The 18,105-nt window shown below is 51.6% G+C and overlaps 8 protein-coding genes across 8 annotated transcripts; 4 read left to right on the top strand and 4 right to left on the bottom strand.

Annotated features, from left to right (window-relative positions):
* Nucleotides 1-193: 193 nt before the first annotated feature.
* Nucleotides 194-919, top strand: NUU61_002436 (DUF5321 domain-containing protein; the record flags this gene model as incomplete). Its single annotated transcript, XM_056653018.1, has 2 exons — nucleotides 194-647; nucleotides 720-919. The coding sequence occupies 2 exons, from the start codon at nucleotides 194-196 to the stop codon at nucleotides 917-919; spliced, it is 654 nt and encodes a 217-aa protein (XP_056514085.1).
* An 877-nt stretch (nucleotides 920-1,796) lies between these two features.
* NUU61_002435 (citrin) lies at nucleotides 1,797-4,091 on the bottom strand (the record flags this gene model as incomplete). Its single annotated transcript, XM_056653017.1, has 4 exons — nucleotides 1,797-2,347; nucleotides 2,402-2,564; nucleotides 2,630-3,820; nucleotides 3,915-4,091. 4 exons carry the CDS (start codon nucleotides 4,089-4,091, stop codon nucleotides 1,797-1,799), a joined length of 2,082 nt encoding a protein of 693 aa, XP_056514084.1.
* A 1,235-nt stretch (nucleotides 4,092-5,326) lies between these two features.
* Nucleotides 5,327-6,422, bottom strand: NUU61_002434 (phosphatase PAP2 family protein; the record flags this gene model as incomplete). Its single annotated transcript, XM_056653016.1, has 3 exons — nucleotides 5,327-6,031; nucleotides 6,085-6,314; nucleotides 6,389-6,422. The coding sequence occupies 3 exons, from the start codon at nucleotides 6,420-6,422 to the stop codon at nucleotides 5,327-5,329; spliced, it is 969 nt and encodes a 322-aa protein (XP_056514083.1).
* Nucleotides 6,423-8,128: 1,706 nt separating this feature from the next.
* NUU61_002433 (N(6)-L-threonylcarbamoyladenine synthase family protein) lies at nucleotides 8,129-10,548 on the top strand (the record flags this gene model as incomplete). Its single annotated transcript, XM_056653015.1, has 2 exons — nucleotides 8,129-8,493; nucleotides 9,306-10,548. 2 exons carry the CDS (start codon nucleotides 8,129-8,131, stop codon nucleotides 10,546-10,548), a joined length of 1,608 nt encoding a protein of 535 aa, XP_056514082.1.
* A 335-nt stretch (nucleotides 10,549-10,883) lies between these two features.
* Nucleotides 10,884-11,523, bottom strand: NUU61_002432 (uncharacterized protein; the record flags this gene model as incomplete). Its single annotated transcript, XM_056653014.1, has 5 exons — nucleotides 10,884-10,975; nucleotides 11,036-11,113; nucleotides 11,178-11,186; nucleotides 11,247-11,431; nucleotides 11,501-11,523. 5 exons carry the CDS (start codon nucleotides 11,521-11,523, stop codon nucleotides 10,884-10,886), a joined length of 387 nt encoding a protein of 128 aa, XP_056514081.1.
* A 596-nt stretch (nucleotides 11,524-12,119) lies between these two features.
* NUU61_002431 (putative PHD finger domain protein) lies at nucleotides 12,120-15,177 on the top strand (the record flags this gene model as incomplete). Its single annotated transcript, XM_056653013.1, has 2 exons — nucleotides 12,120-14,290; nucleotides 14,343-15,177. The coding sequence occupies 2 exons, from the start codon at nucleotides 12,120-12,122 to the stop codon at nucleotides 15,175-15,177; spliced, it is 3,006 nt and encodes a 1,001-aa protein (XP_056514080.1).
* A 357-nt stretch (nucleotides 15,178-15,534) lies between these two features.
* NUU61_002430 (RNA recognition motif domain-containing protein) lies at nucleotides 15,535-16,610 on the top strand (the record flags this gene model as incomplete). Its single annotated transcript, XM_056653012.1, has 4 exons — nucleotides 15,535-15,571; nucleotides 15,632-15,731; nucleotides 15,780-16,129; nucleotides 16,189-16,610. The coding sequence occupies 4 exons, from the start codon at nucleotides 15,535-15,537 to the stop codon at nucleotides 16,608-16,610; spliced, it is 909 nt and encodes a 302-aa protein (XP_056514079.1).
* Nucleotides 16,611-17,648: 1,038 nt separating this feature from the next.
* Nucleotides 17,649-17,956, bottom strand: NUU61_002429 (DPY30/SDC1 family protein; the record flags this gene model as incomplete). The annotated part of the gene is made up of 2 exons (XM_056653011.1): nucleotides 17,649-17,736; nucleotides 17,796-17,956. The coding sequence occupies 2 exons, from the start codon at nucleotides 17,954-17,956 to the stop codon at nucleotides 17,649-17,651; spliced, it is 249 nt and encodes an 82-aa protein (XP_056514078.1).
* Between the last annotated feature and the right edge of the window lie 149 nt (nucleotides 17,957-18,105).

Here is an 18,105-nt window from a genome sequence, read left to right as displayed (position 1 = left end):
CGGTCGAAGCGAATTGCAGATTGAAGCTCCGATGCAGCTGATATCACCGGCCACAATCGCACGCTAAACGTGCTGTTGTCGCAGCAACAATGCACGCTATCCCGCATTAGGTATAATGCCGCCTTGTCGCCTCAGGCACTAGAGACCTCGGTTTTGCCCGCTGTTCGATTGCCTGTCGTTGCGACGAAACATCATGGCCATGGCATTCACGGTCAAGCCCACCGGGCTCAGCCGACATCTTCTGTTGAATCCGACATCTCTGTTCACCGTCGCTAAACCGCTGGTTCCCGCCCCGCGCCTCTATTCTACCTCCAACTCCTTCCCGAAGATTGCACAGACATCAGTGTGGACGTCAATGATCCCCAAGTTCATTCGAAATCGCGGGGCGCGCAAGGAAGATGCGTCAAAAGAGAATTCTAAGGAATGGAATCCGGCCACTTTCTACATCATCATTTTTACTTTGATCGGTTCGCAAGCCATTCGGATGATGAGTCTCAAGAACGACTATGCGGCTTATCGCCGTACCACCGATGCGAAGCTCGAGCTGCTCCGTGAGGTGATCGAGCGGGTCAAGAGAGGGGAGAAGGTCGACGTTGAAAAGCTGCTGGGGACAGGCGACGAAGCAAAGGAGAGGGAGTGGGAAGAGGGTGGGTGATAATAAATAGTGCCGTTGCGATCTATTGTCTGGTATCTGACCCGTTTCTTTGATGCGCTTATAGTTTTGCGAGAGATCGAAGAAGAAGATTCTCTTTGGCACCGGAAGGCCAACCGCTCCGAAAGAAACCAACAGTCGGAGAAAGACCAAAAACAGCCAACGCAGAAGTCAGAAGGAAAGGACTCCGTGACCCCCAGCACTGCGAGTGCCGATGACGAGACCATGAAGAAGACCCAGTCAACACGCAAGTTGAACTTCTTTTGAACAAGCTCTTGGGCACAGCTCTCCAGAGTTTGAGAACTCTTCTTGAAAGGTTGCCTGTCTGGGATTTCTTCGTGGTCTTGTCCAAAGTCCCACTGAGACGGAGGACCTCAACAAGACAATTGGGGCCTCCAAGCTATGTTCTCGGCAGTTGCTTCAACGTATACAGCCCATGGTTTAGATCATCAGGGCATGCACTAGTGTCAAAACAACTAAGCCTCGAAGGACTTGGTTGCATCATTGTACAGGGAACCCTTTCCTTTGTGCCAAAACAGATACCCAGCCAATCCTGTTGTACTATTAAAATCCACCTCCATTCTACATCATGTACATATACAACTTACCCTTTACCGACTTGATGTCAAATTCAATCTCACAATGCTGGCCAGAGTCTCTTCTTTGGAAATCTGTCTCAAACCGAAAATCTGGTCTATATATCGACTGCTCTAGTTCTAGGTAAAATACAAGGCCCGAGCCATGGGGACCAACCAGCAGAAAACATGGTACTGCAAATGATCTGAGCCGACAAGAGCAGAAAGACACCACAGGTATAATGGAAATGCAGAACAATGCAGACAGTGCCCTCTACCTCTCCCACTCTTCCACTCTTCCCTTCCCAATCTATCTGCTGTTGGTACAATGCAACAAGGGGTCTGCAAGAACAATGAGAGATCAATCATGCATGGTTCAACCCCAGATCAGACTGACAAAAGAACAAAGGATACAACCTGCATATCGAGAGGATATAACGAGAAACCAAAGACCAAGGTGAAGGAGAGCTCATGCTAAATTGAGAGTGAGAAAAAGAAAAGGGTCAAATGAGATTCATCGCTAGTCGAGGGAAACAAAATAAAAAAAAAAAGAAAGAGAAAGAGAGAGATCACTGCTTGGGGCCTTGGAGGAACTTGGGCCAGTTCTCCGGCCGAGGGACCTGCACTCGGCCAATGTTCTGGTCCAGGTCAAGAATGAGCTTTAGGGCGTTCCTAGACCTAAGGTAAGGAAGAGGTGCCTTGGCACCTTGCAGACCGACGCCGGGCTCCACCTGTCCGCTGGGCGTCACTTCCTCATGTGCGCCGGGCATGGGAAGCATCTTCTGCAAGACCTCGTAGGCAGCCAGGGTGAAGCCGAACTGCGGTGATGAGCGCAGGATTCGAGCTGGGCCACCCTTGAAGAAGGCCTTGATTCCCTCATCCCTCCACACAGTGGTGGCACAGTGGCGCAGGCCAGTGTACTTGGTCTCACCCTTGCGAGCCTCGACTTGCAGTCGCGTTTTAATCACGTCACAGGGAGTGGTCAGGTAGGCGGCTGGCATACCCGCAATAGCACCAGCGGTAAGGAGCTGGATGACACCAAGCTTGTTGGTAGGGCTTTCGCCGAACATCTCTGTTTTCAAGTGCGAGTACGTGGGGAAGTAGATCGCCGAGAAGGGCACTGTAGCAAACTCAGTTAGCTTTCATCATTGAATCAGTTTTCAGATGGCCTTACCATCACGAAGGAGACAGGCGCTAGCTCCCTTGTACAGACCCATCAAACCCAGGTTCTTGACAATCCACAGAGCCGAGCGGCGAGGAGCACCCTCCACATTCTTCGCGATCTCCCCCTGAACCTGCAAACGAATTTTGACAATCTCGAGAGGGTTTGTGAAGACCTAGATGAAAGAGCGAGATGTGAGTACTTTGATAGTAATGAACTCAATTCCAGTGCGATTCTTACCACTTGGCATGCTCCTGCCGTACCACCAGCCAGAATCTCGTGAGGATACCAGATCTTCTTGGTGTCCTTGTCAGTGAAGAAACCGCGAACCAGGTCGTTCACAGTCAGCTTGATGGCTTTCTCCGGGGCCACACCAATCAACTGCGGGATCACTCCAGAGTAGAGGCCAGTGAAACCCTCGTTCCGGATGACCTTCTTCGCACAGTCAATGGAGTTGTTGTACAACCGCTCGCCCGGCCGCGAGGACCGCTGGTTTTGCATACGAGTCTTGACCAAATCGATGGGGTAGACCATAAAGGCACCGAAGGCACCAGCAATACTACCCAGGGCGAAATGATGTACCGATTCAAGCACATTGTGCAGCACTGATGTGGCTTTCGATGCAGCTTGCTGTCCTGCGGCGAGTGCCTGACCCGCGGCAGCCACGGGGATGCGCCATGAAGCATCGATGACCTTGGCAAAGTCCTTCTGGGCGAGCCGTCCCGACGGGGCATCCAGACCAGCGAAATGAAACAGGATATCGGCTTCCATGGGAGTAAACAAAGAGAAGCGAGTGACCCGGGTAGCCTCGTTGAGGAAATCCGAGCGGGTAATCTTGCCATCGCCACTCTTCAGGGTAGCTTCGCGCACAATCAAGTCGATGATATCCATCTCACGCATAATGTTTTGGAAAGCGCGGACGGTGGCATAGGAGATCTTGTTGCCCGCTGAGATGTTGCACAGGCTAGGCAGGTTTTCGAGCACATGGTCCGACAACTTGTGCTTGGAAGTCTCCAGGATGATGCGCTGGAAGTCCTCGGGCTCGATGTAGCCATCGCCGTCCTTGTCGAAGATGTGGAAGGCCTGGCGGATGCGCTCGCCCTGCAATCCGCGCAGCATCTGTGCAAACTGCGGGTAGGTCATGTCGTGGCGTGTCCTGGTCCGACCCGTGTACAACGAGGCCCATTCCGAGTTCCAATCGAATGGGATGCTATCGGCACTCTTGTTCAGGTTGTACAATCCTTTCACCGTGTCGAACTTGACGGTCCCGGCGCCCTCGAGATCGAACAACCGAAACGCGATCTCGTACTCGGCATCGGGTTTCGTAAGGAGGTTTTCAAAAGTCGCCCAGTCCGAGAAACTGAGCTTGCCGGCTCTCCGTCGGTCTGCCACTTGGAACAGGATTCCATATTGTTCGCGCTTGATTTTGTGCTATTAAGCGGGGGAAAAGAGAGAAACCGGTCAGTTAAACGTCCTCGACCGGGGCCCCGTGAGGGATTGTTTCCACTACAAACACACAACTTACATAGTCCTCCTGCTTGGGCGCAACGGCATTGATGAAGTCCTCCTTGGTCATGAACGGCTCACCGTTCTCATCCTTCTGGGCATGACGAAGAAAATTTGACCGGGCTTGGTGCGACAGCTGAGGTTCCTCTGTGCTGCCGACCAATGTTTCCTTGACAGTTTCCTTGACGCTAGTCATTGTGCCACCGAGAGATCTCAAAGATTAGAGAAATCAACGCCAATAATGGGCAGAGACACAATGAATGGAAGAAATTCCGCACAAATTGGGGGGGGGGGGTTCGAAGGAAGGAAGGAGAGTGGAGACAGCGAGGGATTTGAGTCCAGCAGGAATGACAGATGGCCGATACTTGGGTCAAGGCCCCCAAATGACACTTTTTTGTAATAAAAAGGGGGTTGCGAGTTCACAAAAAAAGAGATTGAAAAAAAAAAGAGAGAGATAGAAATCCCAAGTATCAAAGAAAATATTTTTTTTTTCTCATTGAAAGTGTTCTAGAAACTCGGCCTAATCAGCCCCTGGCGCAGGGCAAAAATGGCGTTATTTACCCGGGCACATCGGGGCTGGGATCTCCGCATGGATTTGCCCTACAATGCGCGGTTAATACGGTTGATGTGTTCCTATATTCTAGTCTTCTAGTATTTCATATTCTATGCTATTCTATAAGATTAATTATATTATAATCGCCTATTCTACTATTATAAACTCCCTGAGATTGATTTTGCAAATTCTGGTTCCCCTTCTCGCCACGGTAATATGCCGGGCCAATAATGCCAGGGACGAGATCGGACGAAAACATGTATATAAATAGTAAATACATGAGACCAAATCAAAATCCATGGTCATCTGGGAGTCGATATTCATATCCATATAATTATATATTCATATATTCATATATTCATAATTAGTTCACAATCAGCTTCACATGGCCCGGTGAAGCGAAAAGAAAACAAGAAAAAAAAGGGTGCGGAGCAAAAGCGGGTCTTTTGGAGAGAAAATTGGAGATGCGTGGCTCCCTTCGTCAGGGCCGATCTCGGCACAACTCCGGATTTGCTGTCTTGGCCTGGGGAGAAGCAAATTGATATGAAATAGTACCATGTCAATGGGAATATCAATAGAAATATCAGTTGGAATATCAATTAAAAAAAACCCCCTAGGGATATAGCCTTCAGTCTCGGCCAAGTACCATACTATGCCATTGGGAAGTTTTATACCTCATAATCAAGAATCCTCTCTGGCGCTTCCACTTGCCCCATCCAGTGCACGGCCTGCTATTCATTATAAAACTCAATTCCTGCCGCATTGCCTGCCTGGATTGGCGATTAACTAGTCATAGGAGACATAAAGAGAAACGCATGAATTGTGCTAGAGTGAAACACAAATATAAATAGTAAACAATCCACAAAATGCCAACCTTTCTAGCTCTCTCGAGGTTTCTCCAGCCGAATCAGCTGGAACAACCTTCTCTCCAGAGCCAGCAACACCAGCATGACCCTATTGAACCAGAATGCAGCCATAACCCCGACCCCAGCCCCAGCATTCAAAATAAAATGATTCGCGGTCGCAACAATCGTCAGCCCCATGACCATCGGCCATAGGGGCGAAAGAACCCGCAAAACCCAGTGCGGGCTATACTTCCCCAAACAAAACGCAATCAGGACCGAGTTGCCAAAATGCAACGAGGGCATGGCGGCAATCGTCAACCGGAACTTGTTCTGCGTCCAGGCAGAACTGGAGCGGTTATGGAGTACATCGATGAAACCGAATTCTTCAGGAAGGAGACGGGGTGGCTTGCATCGCCAGAGGGACAGGACTGTAAACGCTATGGCATTCTCTAAGGCCAATGTGCGTCGGATGCTCTGGTAGTGAGGGCGCGGGAAGAACGTGTAACAATACACAATCAAGGCAACCCCGAGCATGATGTGCGAGTGGTACACTCGGGCGAAAATGCCCATCAGCCACGGGACTCGATCGAGTACAAAGTGTTGGACGAAGAGTTCAATGTCCAAGTGAATCTGGTGTTCGAGCGATAATATCTGGAGGGCGTGGTGTTCTGCTTTCTGGAAGACAGCATCGGGGCCAGCAATCGTTCGTACAGAGATAGCTCTTAGTCCTTGGTAGATCTATAACAGATCAATTGTTTTCAGGTACGGCCCTTCAAAGGGCTCATACATACCAAATAAGTAAGTAGCCAGTGCCATATCTCGAGCAGGAACGGGAATTGTGCCACAACCCGAGAATGGATCCTCTGTCGAGACCCATGGTGCAGCACTTGGCTCTGTCTATCTTGAGCAGGTCTCTGTTCCTCTGTGTTATCTGTGAGCAACGATGGTCGACTTTCGTCTCCGGTATTGGGTTGATTTCGTCTGTTGATCCAAGTTCCGATGGTGAAAATCCCAATGATTTCTGGGACCGATGGTAATTAGCCCTAGCTTTATGAAGTCGGACGATTTTCATCTCAATTCTGAATTACCACTTACTCCCTGGCTCTAGAAAGTTCTTAAACAACCCCATTGTAATCTTGGGTGGCTTGCTGAAATCGAGAACTGAATATCAGGGTAAATCGATAAATCGAGAGAAGCAGAGTAGAAGGTAAGACGGGAACCTACAGCAGTTTTCAGATTCTAACTACTTCCTGGGTCTGCCCGATGACCACGTAATAGTGCAAAGAAAAAGTCTCTGGGTTCATGCAGCACGCCGAATATGAGTCTATCTCGGTGCTTGCCAGCCAAATCATCGGTTGAGATAGACGGACCAAATTCCAATTTCGCAAGGTCTAGGTTTATAGACTTGGTTTTCATGTGAGGCATAGTTGCGAACCTGGCTAGATATGGTCTAGTGGGCCACCTTTAGGAGTTTGCAGATGGTCATTCTCGTCATTCATCTCACAGCCATATTGGAAGCCATAAAGGTACTTAAGGTTCCCTATCAGCACTTTCCGGGGGTGGAGGAAACAGATGCTGGTCTTGGATCTGCTGGCTTGGGTATTCTAGAGTGTATCGGTATCCGGGCTTTCCTGGCTGGCGTTAATCGCGACACCCAGGTCTGTAGTTGCATGCCCAAATGGCTAAATTTCGTCTCAATCTATAAGAATGAAAAACAGAACTCGTTTCAAGGAAACCAGGGCAGTTTTGGATATCAAAATAAACAGATTGGTGAACGTGGTCCAAAGGATGAAATAACCGCGGGCCAACTTAGTTGCAGCAGAATTACTTACGTGTGAAGCTTTGTTTGTAACATGAATCGCTCTTTTTTTTTGGAGTGAACTTCGATTGGACTAGACATGGTACAGACCTCGTTTGAGATATTTCAGTGGTCGAGCTGGCGAGTATAGTCCATCCATAAACGATATTGTTTTGCGCAGGCTGGAATATAGAGAAGTTGAAATAGCTCCGAAATACATGAGCATTGGTCGGAAAAAGACTAGAACTGTGATATCTTTGGCATGGTCACACGATCATGTTGCAAATCATTCTTCTTGGAATATTGAGCATGTCGAAAATCCTCAGGCTCACCCAGTGAAATCATTGCCCCTGCTAGTCTCTGTGACGACGCGGGAATGGTCACTAAGATGCAGCCTTGTGCAGAATCATCTGGTATCGACCATGTATTGTGCTGATGGGTTTCTGGGGAATTTCTTCATGGCCCCCAATCAACTCCAAGGAGGTCGGGGAGGGGTTGGCCCTGGAGGTTGATTGCATAGACCAGCCTCTCATAGAGAACCTGGAAGGTTATCACACCGGTTGAGACCGACATCCAAGCCTGGTAAGAACGGTGATTGGCGAGAAATCACCATTGAGGGTATGCAAGATTGAGAACTAACGTGTGATGGAGGTGATTGTGTGCTTGGGAGGTGCAGGACAAGTGGGCGCGTAGAAACACCGACGGTGGCCCCCCGGCCTCTCTGGGTATATAGCCGCCGCGACCACCCTGAAGGCGACTGCTTGTGCAAGCCGGTGTTTGAGATTTTTCTATTTTCTCTTCTTCTATTTTCGTCGCGCGCTTCACCGTGGCTGGTCCAGGTGATTTTACAGATTGTTTCTGCTCGAGTCTCTACATCTATTAATTATCTTCTCTCTCTCTCTCTCTCTACATACTCCCCATCTGGGTGCCTTTGTTGACCAAAATCCCCCCAGCGACAAATACCCATTGTCTTTTCTTGATTTTTTTTTTTTTTTGAATCTTAGCTCTCGAATCTTTGTCTATTCCTGATTGTCACAATGTACGCTGCTCGCCCGAAGCTGCAGGTGTGCACGGCTGTCGCGCAGAATGCGACCCGACCAGCGCTGTCACTCAAGTCCCCAAGTGCCATTCCTCGTACTCCCATCTCTCCGGTCTCTGCAGCCAGTCCAACCAGCAGGAGGTTTTCTTCGCTGCAGGTGCCATCCTATGGCTACATCAATTCCTGCTCGTCAAAGAGTATCCTCAAGAAGCAGCCATCCAATGCGAAAGCTGCCACTGGCAAGCACATCGAGTTCAAAGGTACTCCGACTGTGCACTGTGTGACTCCCATTGAGAACCCAGACGAGTACTACGGCACGCACACGAAGATGTCGCGAGAAGAGCGACGGTGGAAAGTCCGCGAGTGAACGGATCCTTAGGGATTCGGAGTGATGCAGATGCTCAAAGCATGGCGGCAACTACGCAGGAATGAGCAGACCCCAGCTCACGGAGCTGGCTCTGGAAGACTGCACAACACTGCACGCGATCAACAGGACAACCAGGAAGGAAGATTCCAAAGCCAAGTCCCAATTGGCAACCAATGCGGATGGTGTCGAACAACCAGACGATCCAACAAGTGTAAAGCTTGATGCCCTACTCGCATCTCAGCCCGAATGTCTTCGGTAGTCTCTGGACTGCCCCGAGGTGCCTCTCTGCGCATTGTCAGTTGATTATGAGACAAGAAGACGACCATGAAGAGTGTGATAGAGAGACGACTTATGTTTATGATGTGATGATGAGACTCGATCTGACGCGCGATGAATGATGTATTTAATCCAGCCAGTCATTACCGTTGAGTATTTTAGTATCTTGGAGATACATCTACACCTCGAACCATTCTTCATGAAAGTAGAAACCCCCCGTGATGGGATAGTAGCTGGCATAGAATGACTGCAACATCCTGCCGCTTTGGTCATTTAGGGCACCGGGCGAGGGCTTTGCTGGTCCGTGCAGGCCCGATCTTTTCTGCCGTCGCCGCTTGGGAGGCGCATTTCACCAATGTTTTCTCCAACGACTCCTGCGATATTTCGCAGATCAGTGGCAGGTGCATCAACACCTTTTTTTAAATGCCGCCGGGGTCTGCTGACCTTAGCTATTGAAACCTCATGGTAAGCTTTGAACCGATGCGATGCGATCCGAAGACTTCCTAGATACTAACCCAACTTTTTGCACCAGTGACGATACATCGGTAGCGATCGTTGATAAAAACGAGAGGAATAAGGCCAAAATTCACTTCCTCGAAAATGTGACGGCGGATTCCCGAGCACACCGTGGCATCCATCCGATTCTGGCCCTTGAATCTCACCAGGAGAGCCTCGCAAATCTCGTCAACAAAGCGCTCAGATCGCTCCCTGTATCGGATCATAATAATGGGATACGATTGGCAGATGGGTCAAAACGTCGTCGGCCTGATTTCATCTCGGCCACAAGAGGCCCTGGTATGCGCTCGAACCTGTCTGTCGGCCTCGATACCGGAAAAGCGCTCTCTGTTGCATGGCAGATCCCCATGGTCGGAGTTCACCACATGCAGGCGCATCTGCTGACACCATGGCTGGTATCGTGTTTGGCAAATGATGCGAGCTCAGAACTAGACACCCTATCGCCTCGGTTCCCGTTTTTGTCTATTCTTGTTTCCGGCGGACATTCGATTCTAGTCCACTCCCAATCCCTCACAGATCATAAAATCATGGCCTCCAGCGACGACATCGCCATGGGAGAGACCCTCGACAAGTCCGCAAGAGAGATCCTCCCTCCTTCATTGCTGCAAGATGCCAAAAACACCATGTACGGCAAGATCCTGGAACAATTTGTTTTTCCAAACGGCCCTGCCGATTTTGCCGATTACCACCCCCCGATGAACCGGGGCGAAGAGGTGGTCAAACGGCAGAGCCCGTGGGGTTGGAGTATTACTACGCCGTTTGCAAATACCCGAGCGCTGCAGCTCAGTTTTTCGTCCATCTCCAGCATGGTCACCAAAATAGTCAAGGACAGGAATGACAACCTGTCTCACGAAGAGCGGGTCGACCTGGGCCGGGAAGCTATGCGCGTTTGTTTCGAGCATCTTGCGTCAAGAACCATCATCGCCCTCGAGGCTCTTCGCTTGAGGCACCGTGGCGACGACGAAGTGAAGACTCTCGTCGTGAGCGGCGGCGTGGCTGCCAACAGGTTCCTGATGACGGTGCTTCGGTCCTTTCTAGATGTGCGTGGGTTTAAACACATCAAGGTTGTTGCACCGCCCCCGTACCTGTGCACCGACAATGCGGCCATGATCGGATGGGCGGGCATCGAGATGTTTGAGGCTGGCTGGCAATCGGATCTAAGCTGCCGCGCTCTACGGAAATGGACACTGGATGCACAAGCCGAAGACGGAGGAGTCTTGGGTCCTTCCGGGTGGATTCGAAATGGACCGGCTCTTTAGAATCTTGTATATTAGCGATACCCCCCGTTGTACTATCATACCTAAGTAATTCCCATCTCTTTCCCCTCGCACTCAAATCTACAATCCAAGATACGATCAACAAGATCTGATGTTGGTATGACTGCCAGGTCCCTAGAACGAGACCAAAAATATTCGATGGACGCCGATGCAAATGGAAACAGTGGAATAGCGAAACCACCTCCCCCCACCACCTCCTTGAAGTCGCAACAGTAGGGTATCGATGATGCGCCGCTCTGACCCTTGAAAAATGAACCTAACCCACGACCAGCACACTGTGCAATATCCGAAGAAAAGACAAGCCATAATCATCATGATCAGCCACCCACAGGAGGACCGCCTCGCTGCAACGAAGCGACTTGTTTTCGAAGCTCGAGAAAGAAATCTTTCCCACTCGCCATTGCGTTCGCTGCCACCAGTCAATCATGGACCACACCCAGCCAGGACGCGAGATCGGGGATTAACGTACACTTCGAGCCCCAGGGGCCGCCGGATCGCTGGTTGTTCGACTCTTTTCCAGCTGGTTTGTAGACGGGGACTTTGGAAACTGCAAGGATGAAGCGACAGGTTAGACAACGAAGGTAGTACCAGCAGGAAACGAAGAAGCATACCTCCAGGGCCTAAAATGGTGACAAAAGAGAGTCAGCTAGCGGTATTCCCAGGTCAAATCCAGCTCGTACCTCTCTTCAGGATGTTCTTGGAGTCGGCAGCATTAAAGCCCCGGACGGGAACATGCTGTTCTTGCGCCGGGCCCGAGCCACTCCATGCAGCGTTGCCGCGTGTCCCTCCTTGTCCGCCTGTCCGTTCACGGTTTCCATTGCCCGAGTGGCGTTGCGATGACTGGCGACTGGGACCTCCACGCCATCTGCGGAAATCAAGGCGAGTTAGCGGAGTGCAAGTACGCGGGGTTTAGGCAGAATGGTGTGTAACAGACCTGTCATCACCATTGCCACTCATATTCAAATTTGATAAGAGGTTCTTCCAAACGGGTGATGCGATTGTGCGTGGGAGTCAAGTAGCTGGAGGGGGAAGCTGTGGTTCTGTCATGCTGTAGAGCTGGAGAGGATCGACACCTCAGGCTGACTCATGCCTCCGCCTTGGCCAGATACCAAACACCTTGCCCCCGAATCTGCCAGCTCTCACAGGGCGACCGGACCTGGGGTTTCAAGTGACTGTGGTGATCCAGTTGTCGCTGAGTTTCAGCTCTGTCTGGCTCGATTTCTCTTTGACGTGTGAACCCTTTTGTTCTCTGCTCGTAACCTCGCTTGTTTGATGCGCAAACCCCCCAAACTCGATCGCGATCAAACAAACACGACCCACTTCAGTTTAATATGAGTGATGGCTCCGATGGCCAGACAATCACTTCCAGTCCAATCAGGCAGAGGTCGACCCAAGTCTTCTCTTAAAGCATCACGCAGCGCTGTTGATTCCCCCGAAGGACCCCCGTTGAAGAAACGAAAGTACATCCCCGGAGGCCCTGGAGGAGGAGGGAGATTCATCGACGTCGAAGCTCCTCCAGATACACCCAAAGAGCCCACCCCCGCCGCCAAACCATGAGTGCTCGCAGTCGTCCGGCGCGCGACATCGAGGCGCCAGTCCAAGCCCCTCCACCACCGCCCCCTGTCCCAACCACACCCACACCACCTTCTGTCACACGCCCCAGACGAGAAAAGAACCAGAATCGAGGTCGATTTACTTCATCCACAGCGGCAGCACTTGCGCTGCAACAGGGCGATGGATATAAACCGCGAGAGGAGCGCGGGTGGGAGGAGTTTCACCCCGACTTGGACATTGATGGCAAACTTGCCGTGTTCAACGCCGAGGAGGTGGATACTACCGACCCCTCAACTCCTGCCTTGAGTCTGGAGTCGCTGGCTGGCGCAACTCTCCAGGATAGCTCAGGAACGCCCATCGTTCTTTCGGCGGACATGGCCTCGCCCATCCCCTTCAAGCGCAAGCCTGGGCGTCCGCCACGCCGCCCTGAAGCCATTCTCAATGCACTCCTGGCTCAGCAAGGACCCAAAGTGATTCCGCCACCAGGACCCAATCCTCGAGAGAGATTGACGCTGCCGAAGCCCGCGTTTCGAGTCCGTGATCCTTTTACTTTCTATGAGCACAAGGGCGTAGGACAACAAAACTACGTTGATCGGACTATGGCCAGCGTGGGGTATCAGGAAAGCGATTTGTTTCTGCGTCATGACCGACGCTTTATTCGAATGACCGAAGGCGCCCAAGAAGACGATTTGGATGTTATTCAACCCTCAATGACCGAGGGCGACGTCAATGCCACGACCGGGCGCGTGGAGTATGATATGGACGAGCAAGACGAAAAATGGCTGGAAGAATACAATTCCAAACGGAGAGAAGATCAGCTCGAACCTATCAAGCCGGCGATCTTCGAGATCACCATGACTAAAATCGAGAAAGAGTGGCATGCGCTCGAGAAGCGAATTCCCAAGCCGAATCCCAAACCACCGCAGACCCACCGCCCTCGCTCCAGCTCTGCGGCCGCTGTCAACGGCGAGACCGTTCCACCCGGGGAAGAACAGGATAGCAAGTGCGCTATTTGTGATGACGGGGACTGCGAGAACTCGAACGCCATTGTCTTTTGTGACGGCTGCGATCTTGCTGTTCACCAGGAATGCTATGGCGTGCCGTTCATCCCCGAAGGCCAGTGGCTTTGCCGCAAGTGCCAACTCTTAGGAAGGGGGACGACCAACTGCATCTTCTGCCCGAACATCGAAGGTGCATTCAAGCAGACCACTTCATCCAAATGGGCTCATCTTCTCTGCTCTATCTGGATTCCGGAAGTCTCGATTGGCAACCCATCTCTCATGGAGCCGGTGACCGACGTTGAAAAGGTCCCTCGCAGCCGTTGGAAATTGCTTTGCTACATATGCAAGCAGAGAATGGGCGCCTCAATCCAGTGCAGCAACAAAAACTGCTTCGTGGCATTCCACGTCTCGTGTGCACGAAGGGCTCAACTTTACTTGAAGATGAAGATCGGCCATGGGCTCATGGATTCTCATCTTCTCAAGGCTTTCTGTGATAAGCATGTGCCACCAGAGTGGCGACTGGAGCATGGAACCGATGCGGCGACTGCCGATGCCATCGAATACTACCGCAATACTATGCAAGGTCGGCGATGGGGAGACAGCCAGGCCGCGGCACTTTCTCTGGGACCAGCGCATCATGCCGATGATGGCGAGGATGACCGAACTAATACCCCCCGCATCACCCTGACGGTAGGCGGGAATAAGCGGAAGCGAGCTCCCAGGACGGTTTGGAAATTGCCCTCTGGCGCTCCTGTGATCCCTCAAGTCGTGTTGAACTCGGTGGTAGCCTCGCTCCAGCGATTCACTGTTCGTGGCAGAAAGCAGTATGCCGAGGATGCGTCCAAGTATTGGACCCTCAAACGGGAAGCCAGACGAGGAGCAGCCCTACTCAAGAGACTGCAACTGCAGCTGGAGACCTTTTCATCCATGGAGATGACCCGAAGAGACTACGTGGCAATGGGCGTTCCAGGCTCTCGGCGCCTGCAGCGTCGCATCGAGTTTGGCGAGCGACTCTATAAGGATCTGGAACGACTGAGAGCGCTTTGTGATGAGGTGAAGAAGCGTGAGATGGAGAAACTGAAGGATGCGGAGATGCTCCGTGGCATTGTCGATCTCGTTTACTTCCCCCTGTTCCCACTATTGTGGCCGATCTTCGAAAAGGCCCAAACGTAAGTCCTCTGCTACTCATTCAGAATTGTTTCATGCTGACTCGCTCTACAGGTTGGACGGGAAGGGGGTTTTCGCGTTCGGGTTACTCTCAATCCGCAAGCGACTTGAAGAACGTTTTTATCCATCCGTCGCGGCATTCTCCGCAGACTTGGCCAGTCTGTTCACATCGGAAATTGGCGTCGAGCCCGCTGGCAACACTGCCGAACTCCAGGCGCAGATCAGTGGCCGTGCTCCAGAGCTGAGTCTTGAGCAGCGCGAGAAGAGAAAGTTGGCCAAACGAATCATCAAAGCCATTCAGCCAGCCCTGGAAGATGCGATTCGCAAGGAGAGCGAGCTGAACCGCAAGCCCTTCGAGAAGGAATTGAAGGAGTTGGATGTGATCTTCGATCACAGTGTGATGTCTCGCCGAGATTCTCTCGATGCCGAGGGTGACACTGAGCTCGATTCTGCTCATCCAGAGAAGACCTTTGAGGGAGCTGAAGAAGCCACCGGGACGGCCGAGACCACTGACCCTATGGCCATTGATTCTGTTCCTCTCCAACCACCTCATGAAACGGGTGCTGGCGAGACTATCCCGGCTGAAGCCCCCAGCGCGCAACCTTTGAGACACCCAACTCCTTTGCTCAAAGACGAAGACCAACGATTGCCTTTGGCACAAGGTGGTGTTCAATGGTATATGCAGCCATTTGATCCCACTGGGACGACAGTCTATGAGGAACGATGGACAGGACGGGATGTCATGCGCGGCATGAGCGAGGAGCTTAGTGAACTGGATGAAGACGAACTGAAGGACTTAATGGATGAGGAGCCGGACCAGAAGCCTGCCAACAAGCCATCTGGTTCGCAACAAGTGCGCCGAACTCGTCGTCAACGAGGTTCCAAGTAAATTTGATATGTTTGTGTTACTTTGTCAAGCATTGGGCGCCGGAGGGAGTTTTTGTACTTGTACCTGGGCAGTGTGTAGTTTTTTTCAGTATGCAGAATGCATTCATCTTAGCTAGTCTTGTCCTCGCCCCTTCCTTCGTACTTCCTCCTAATTCCATTTTATTTCCCTTTGATTCCCTCTTATTTCCTTAATCTTTTCTTCTAATTTGTCCTGGTGGGCTTTTTTTTTTTTTTTCTCCCGGTTGCGTAGTGATTGTCGGGTAGGCGGTGTTGTTTCCTGCCGCTTAGCGTCTCTTATCGGCTTCGATTTCTCGCCCATTCTTCCCTTCCTCATCCATCCACCTCCCTTTAATTCATCATGGCTGACTACGAAAACGACAACGGTCGTTACGCTGGTATGCATATCGATCTTTCATTCGTGTTTTTTTGCTGACCTCTTTTTCTTGGGGATTTAGACGAGCCCCGGTACGAGCGCGACCGCAGTGCTTCTCCTCGCGATGAGCCCCGTGGCGACCGTGCTCGCAGCCGCTCTCCCAACGGCCGCTCTGACGACAGGTATCTACCATAATCCCTTTACATCAGCTTGATCTAATAATTTCACAGACCTCTGCCCCCGCGTAAGCCTTTGTTGGACGAGGATGAGGAAGGTGCCCTGAACACTGGCTCCAACCTCTTCGTCACGGGCATCCACCCGCGTCTGACCGAGTCCGACATTTCGCGTCTGTTTGAGAAGTATGGTGATGTTGATAACTGCTCGATCATGCTGGACCCCCACAGCAAGGAGTCTCGTGGCTTCGGCTTTGTCAACATGAGCACTGCTGAGCAGGCCGATGCTGCCAAGGAGGGACTCCAGGGTGAGGTCATTGAGGGTCGCACCCTGAGCATTGAGAAGGCGCGCCGTAGCCGCCCTCGTACTCCCACCCCGGGCAAGTACTTTGGGCCTCCCAAGCGTGGTATGTTTTTATTATCTGATCCGTCTTGTGTAGATGCATCAAGCTCATTTCTGCTCTAGATGGCCGTGGCCCGCCTCGCCGCGGTGACCGCTACGATGATCGCCGTGGCCCCTACGGTGGTGGTGGCTGGCGCCGTCGCGACGATGATTCCCGCTATGGCCGATACGACTCGTACGACCGCAGGGACTACGGTCGCGACTACGGCCGTGACTATGGCCGTGACTACCGCCGGGAACCTCGTGACGACTACGGCTACCGCGGTGGTGGTGACCGCTATGGCGGCCGTGAGGATCGTTACCGCGACCGCCGTGACGACCGCCGTGACGATGCCCGTGGTGGTGGTGGTGGTGGTGGTAGCGGCGGTGGCTACTACGACCGAGACGCCAACCCTGCTAGCTTCGAGTCGGGCCCTCCCCGTGAGCCTCGTGAGGCGTACGCTGGCGGTCGCTCTTATGACGGTGACCGCTACGCTGGCAGGTAAGGTATTACCCTTATTTCAAAAGCAGCAAAAAAGAAAAAGAAGAGGTCTGTCCCTGATGTCTTCTTTTCATGGTTGAATGTGCCCATTGCCCAAATTTCCCCCCTTTGTTTCTTCAAATTGTTTTAATGTGGGATTCGAGCGACGGGCCTCGGGGCGTCGTTGTCTTTTGTGTTCTTGTGCTTTCACGTCTTCGTCTCAAACCGGATAATCGGAGCGCCATCGGCCTAATTGCGACCGACACTGCAACTGTCGAACCTGTCACCACTCGGTCGCGAGATGATGTGTCTCTTTTTTGTCTGTTCGCGACGCGACTCGGGAAATCTCTAGCGGCAAGGGAACAAAACAATTATCGCTGTAATTCGGTGTTTCATGGGTCAGCACTTTCGGCTTCTCTTCCGCCCTCTTCAGTAACGGCTCGATTGTATTCGACAAAATGAATGTCGCCCACAAGTTCACCAGTCGCTTCATTGTCGCCAAAGTCGTTGTCTTTGTGCTTGTAGTATCGGCTTAAAAAGCAGGGCGATTAATGAACCGATGTACTGGTTCGGGACCTGGGACGAGGTGAGCTGGTGTGGAGAGCTGACCTGTCTTAGGTTGGATACCCGGAAGACTGTCAACGCAGCGCTGCTACTGACTCTGCTTAGGATTCTGTTCGGCAGCTCCGTCTGTGTGGCCCAGGATTGGTTTCTGGCATGGCCCTCATATTGACTTGAATATGCGGTATGCCTCATTTAACTATCAAAAGGAAATTACAGCCATAGACATAAATAGGTCTCCTACACTTATCAGCTCTGGGGATATGTCCCCAGATACTTTGTCAAGCGAGATCGTAGCATGCCCCATGCTACCTATCCATGGAGGATGCCCCTATCTAGATGTATGGCCACGGTATACATGCTATGGCCATTTCTATTGAGGAAAAGCTGTAAAGCAACGGTATGTCGCTATTGTGATGCCCTCGAGCCCCAAGCCAGAACCAAATCCAACGCCCATAAACGCCCATAAACAAAAGATATCAACTTTTGGTCAAATAGACTCTTACTCTGACTCTTTCTTCGAGTCCCCTTCCACTTCATTGCTCTTCTGAATCAGAAACTCCCCAAGTACTCGCAGCGGATTGGAAGGCCTGCTCCCATAGTGATCAGCAACCTGTACAGATAAAGAGTCCTCTCAAGGGCCACGTACTGTTCTTTGGCAACCGACTTCATTCCCTCGAGCAGATGCGGCACAATCTTCTCGTTCAAATATACCCGCGCCGGAGCACCACCGGGGCGCACTTGACTGGTCGAGGCATTGGAAAGGTCTCCGATTGGGGTGTTGGAGCCGGCGCCGTTGATTTCGCCCATTGCGGTTGTCTGGTTCGATGCGCCGGTGGAAGTAAGGTTCAAGAACGCGGATTGATTCGTGATGGACTCGATTGGATTCTGCTCGGGGGAATGGTTTTTTGTCTGGCAGTGTTTTGAGCGGATTGAGAGATGGGTCGTTCAGGAATCGA

The sequence above is a fragment of the Penicillium alfredii genome, assembly GCF_028826965.1.
Source record: "Penicillium alfredii strain IBT 34128 chromosome Unknown utg000004l_segment0_segment0, whole genome shotgun sequence".
Lineage (NCBI taxonomy): Eukaryota > Fungi > Ascomycota > Eurotiomycetes > Eurotiales > Aspergillaceae > Penicillium > Penicillium alfredii.
The sequence above is the reverse complement of the archived record's forward strand: the minus strand, read 5'-3'. Positions and strand labels throughout refer to the sequence as shown.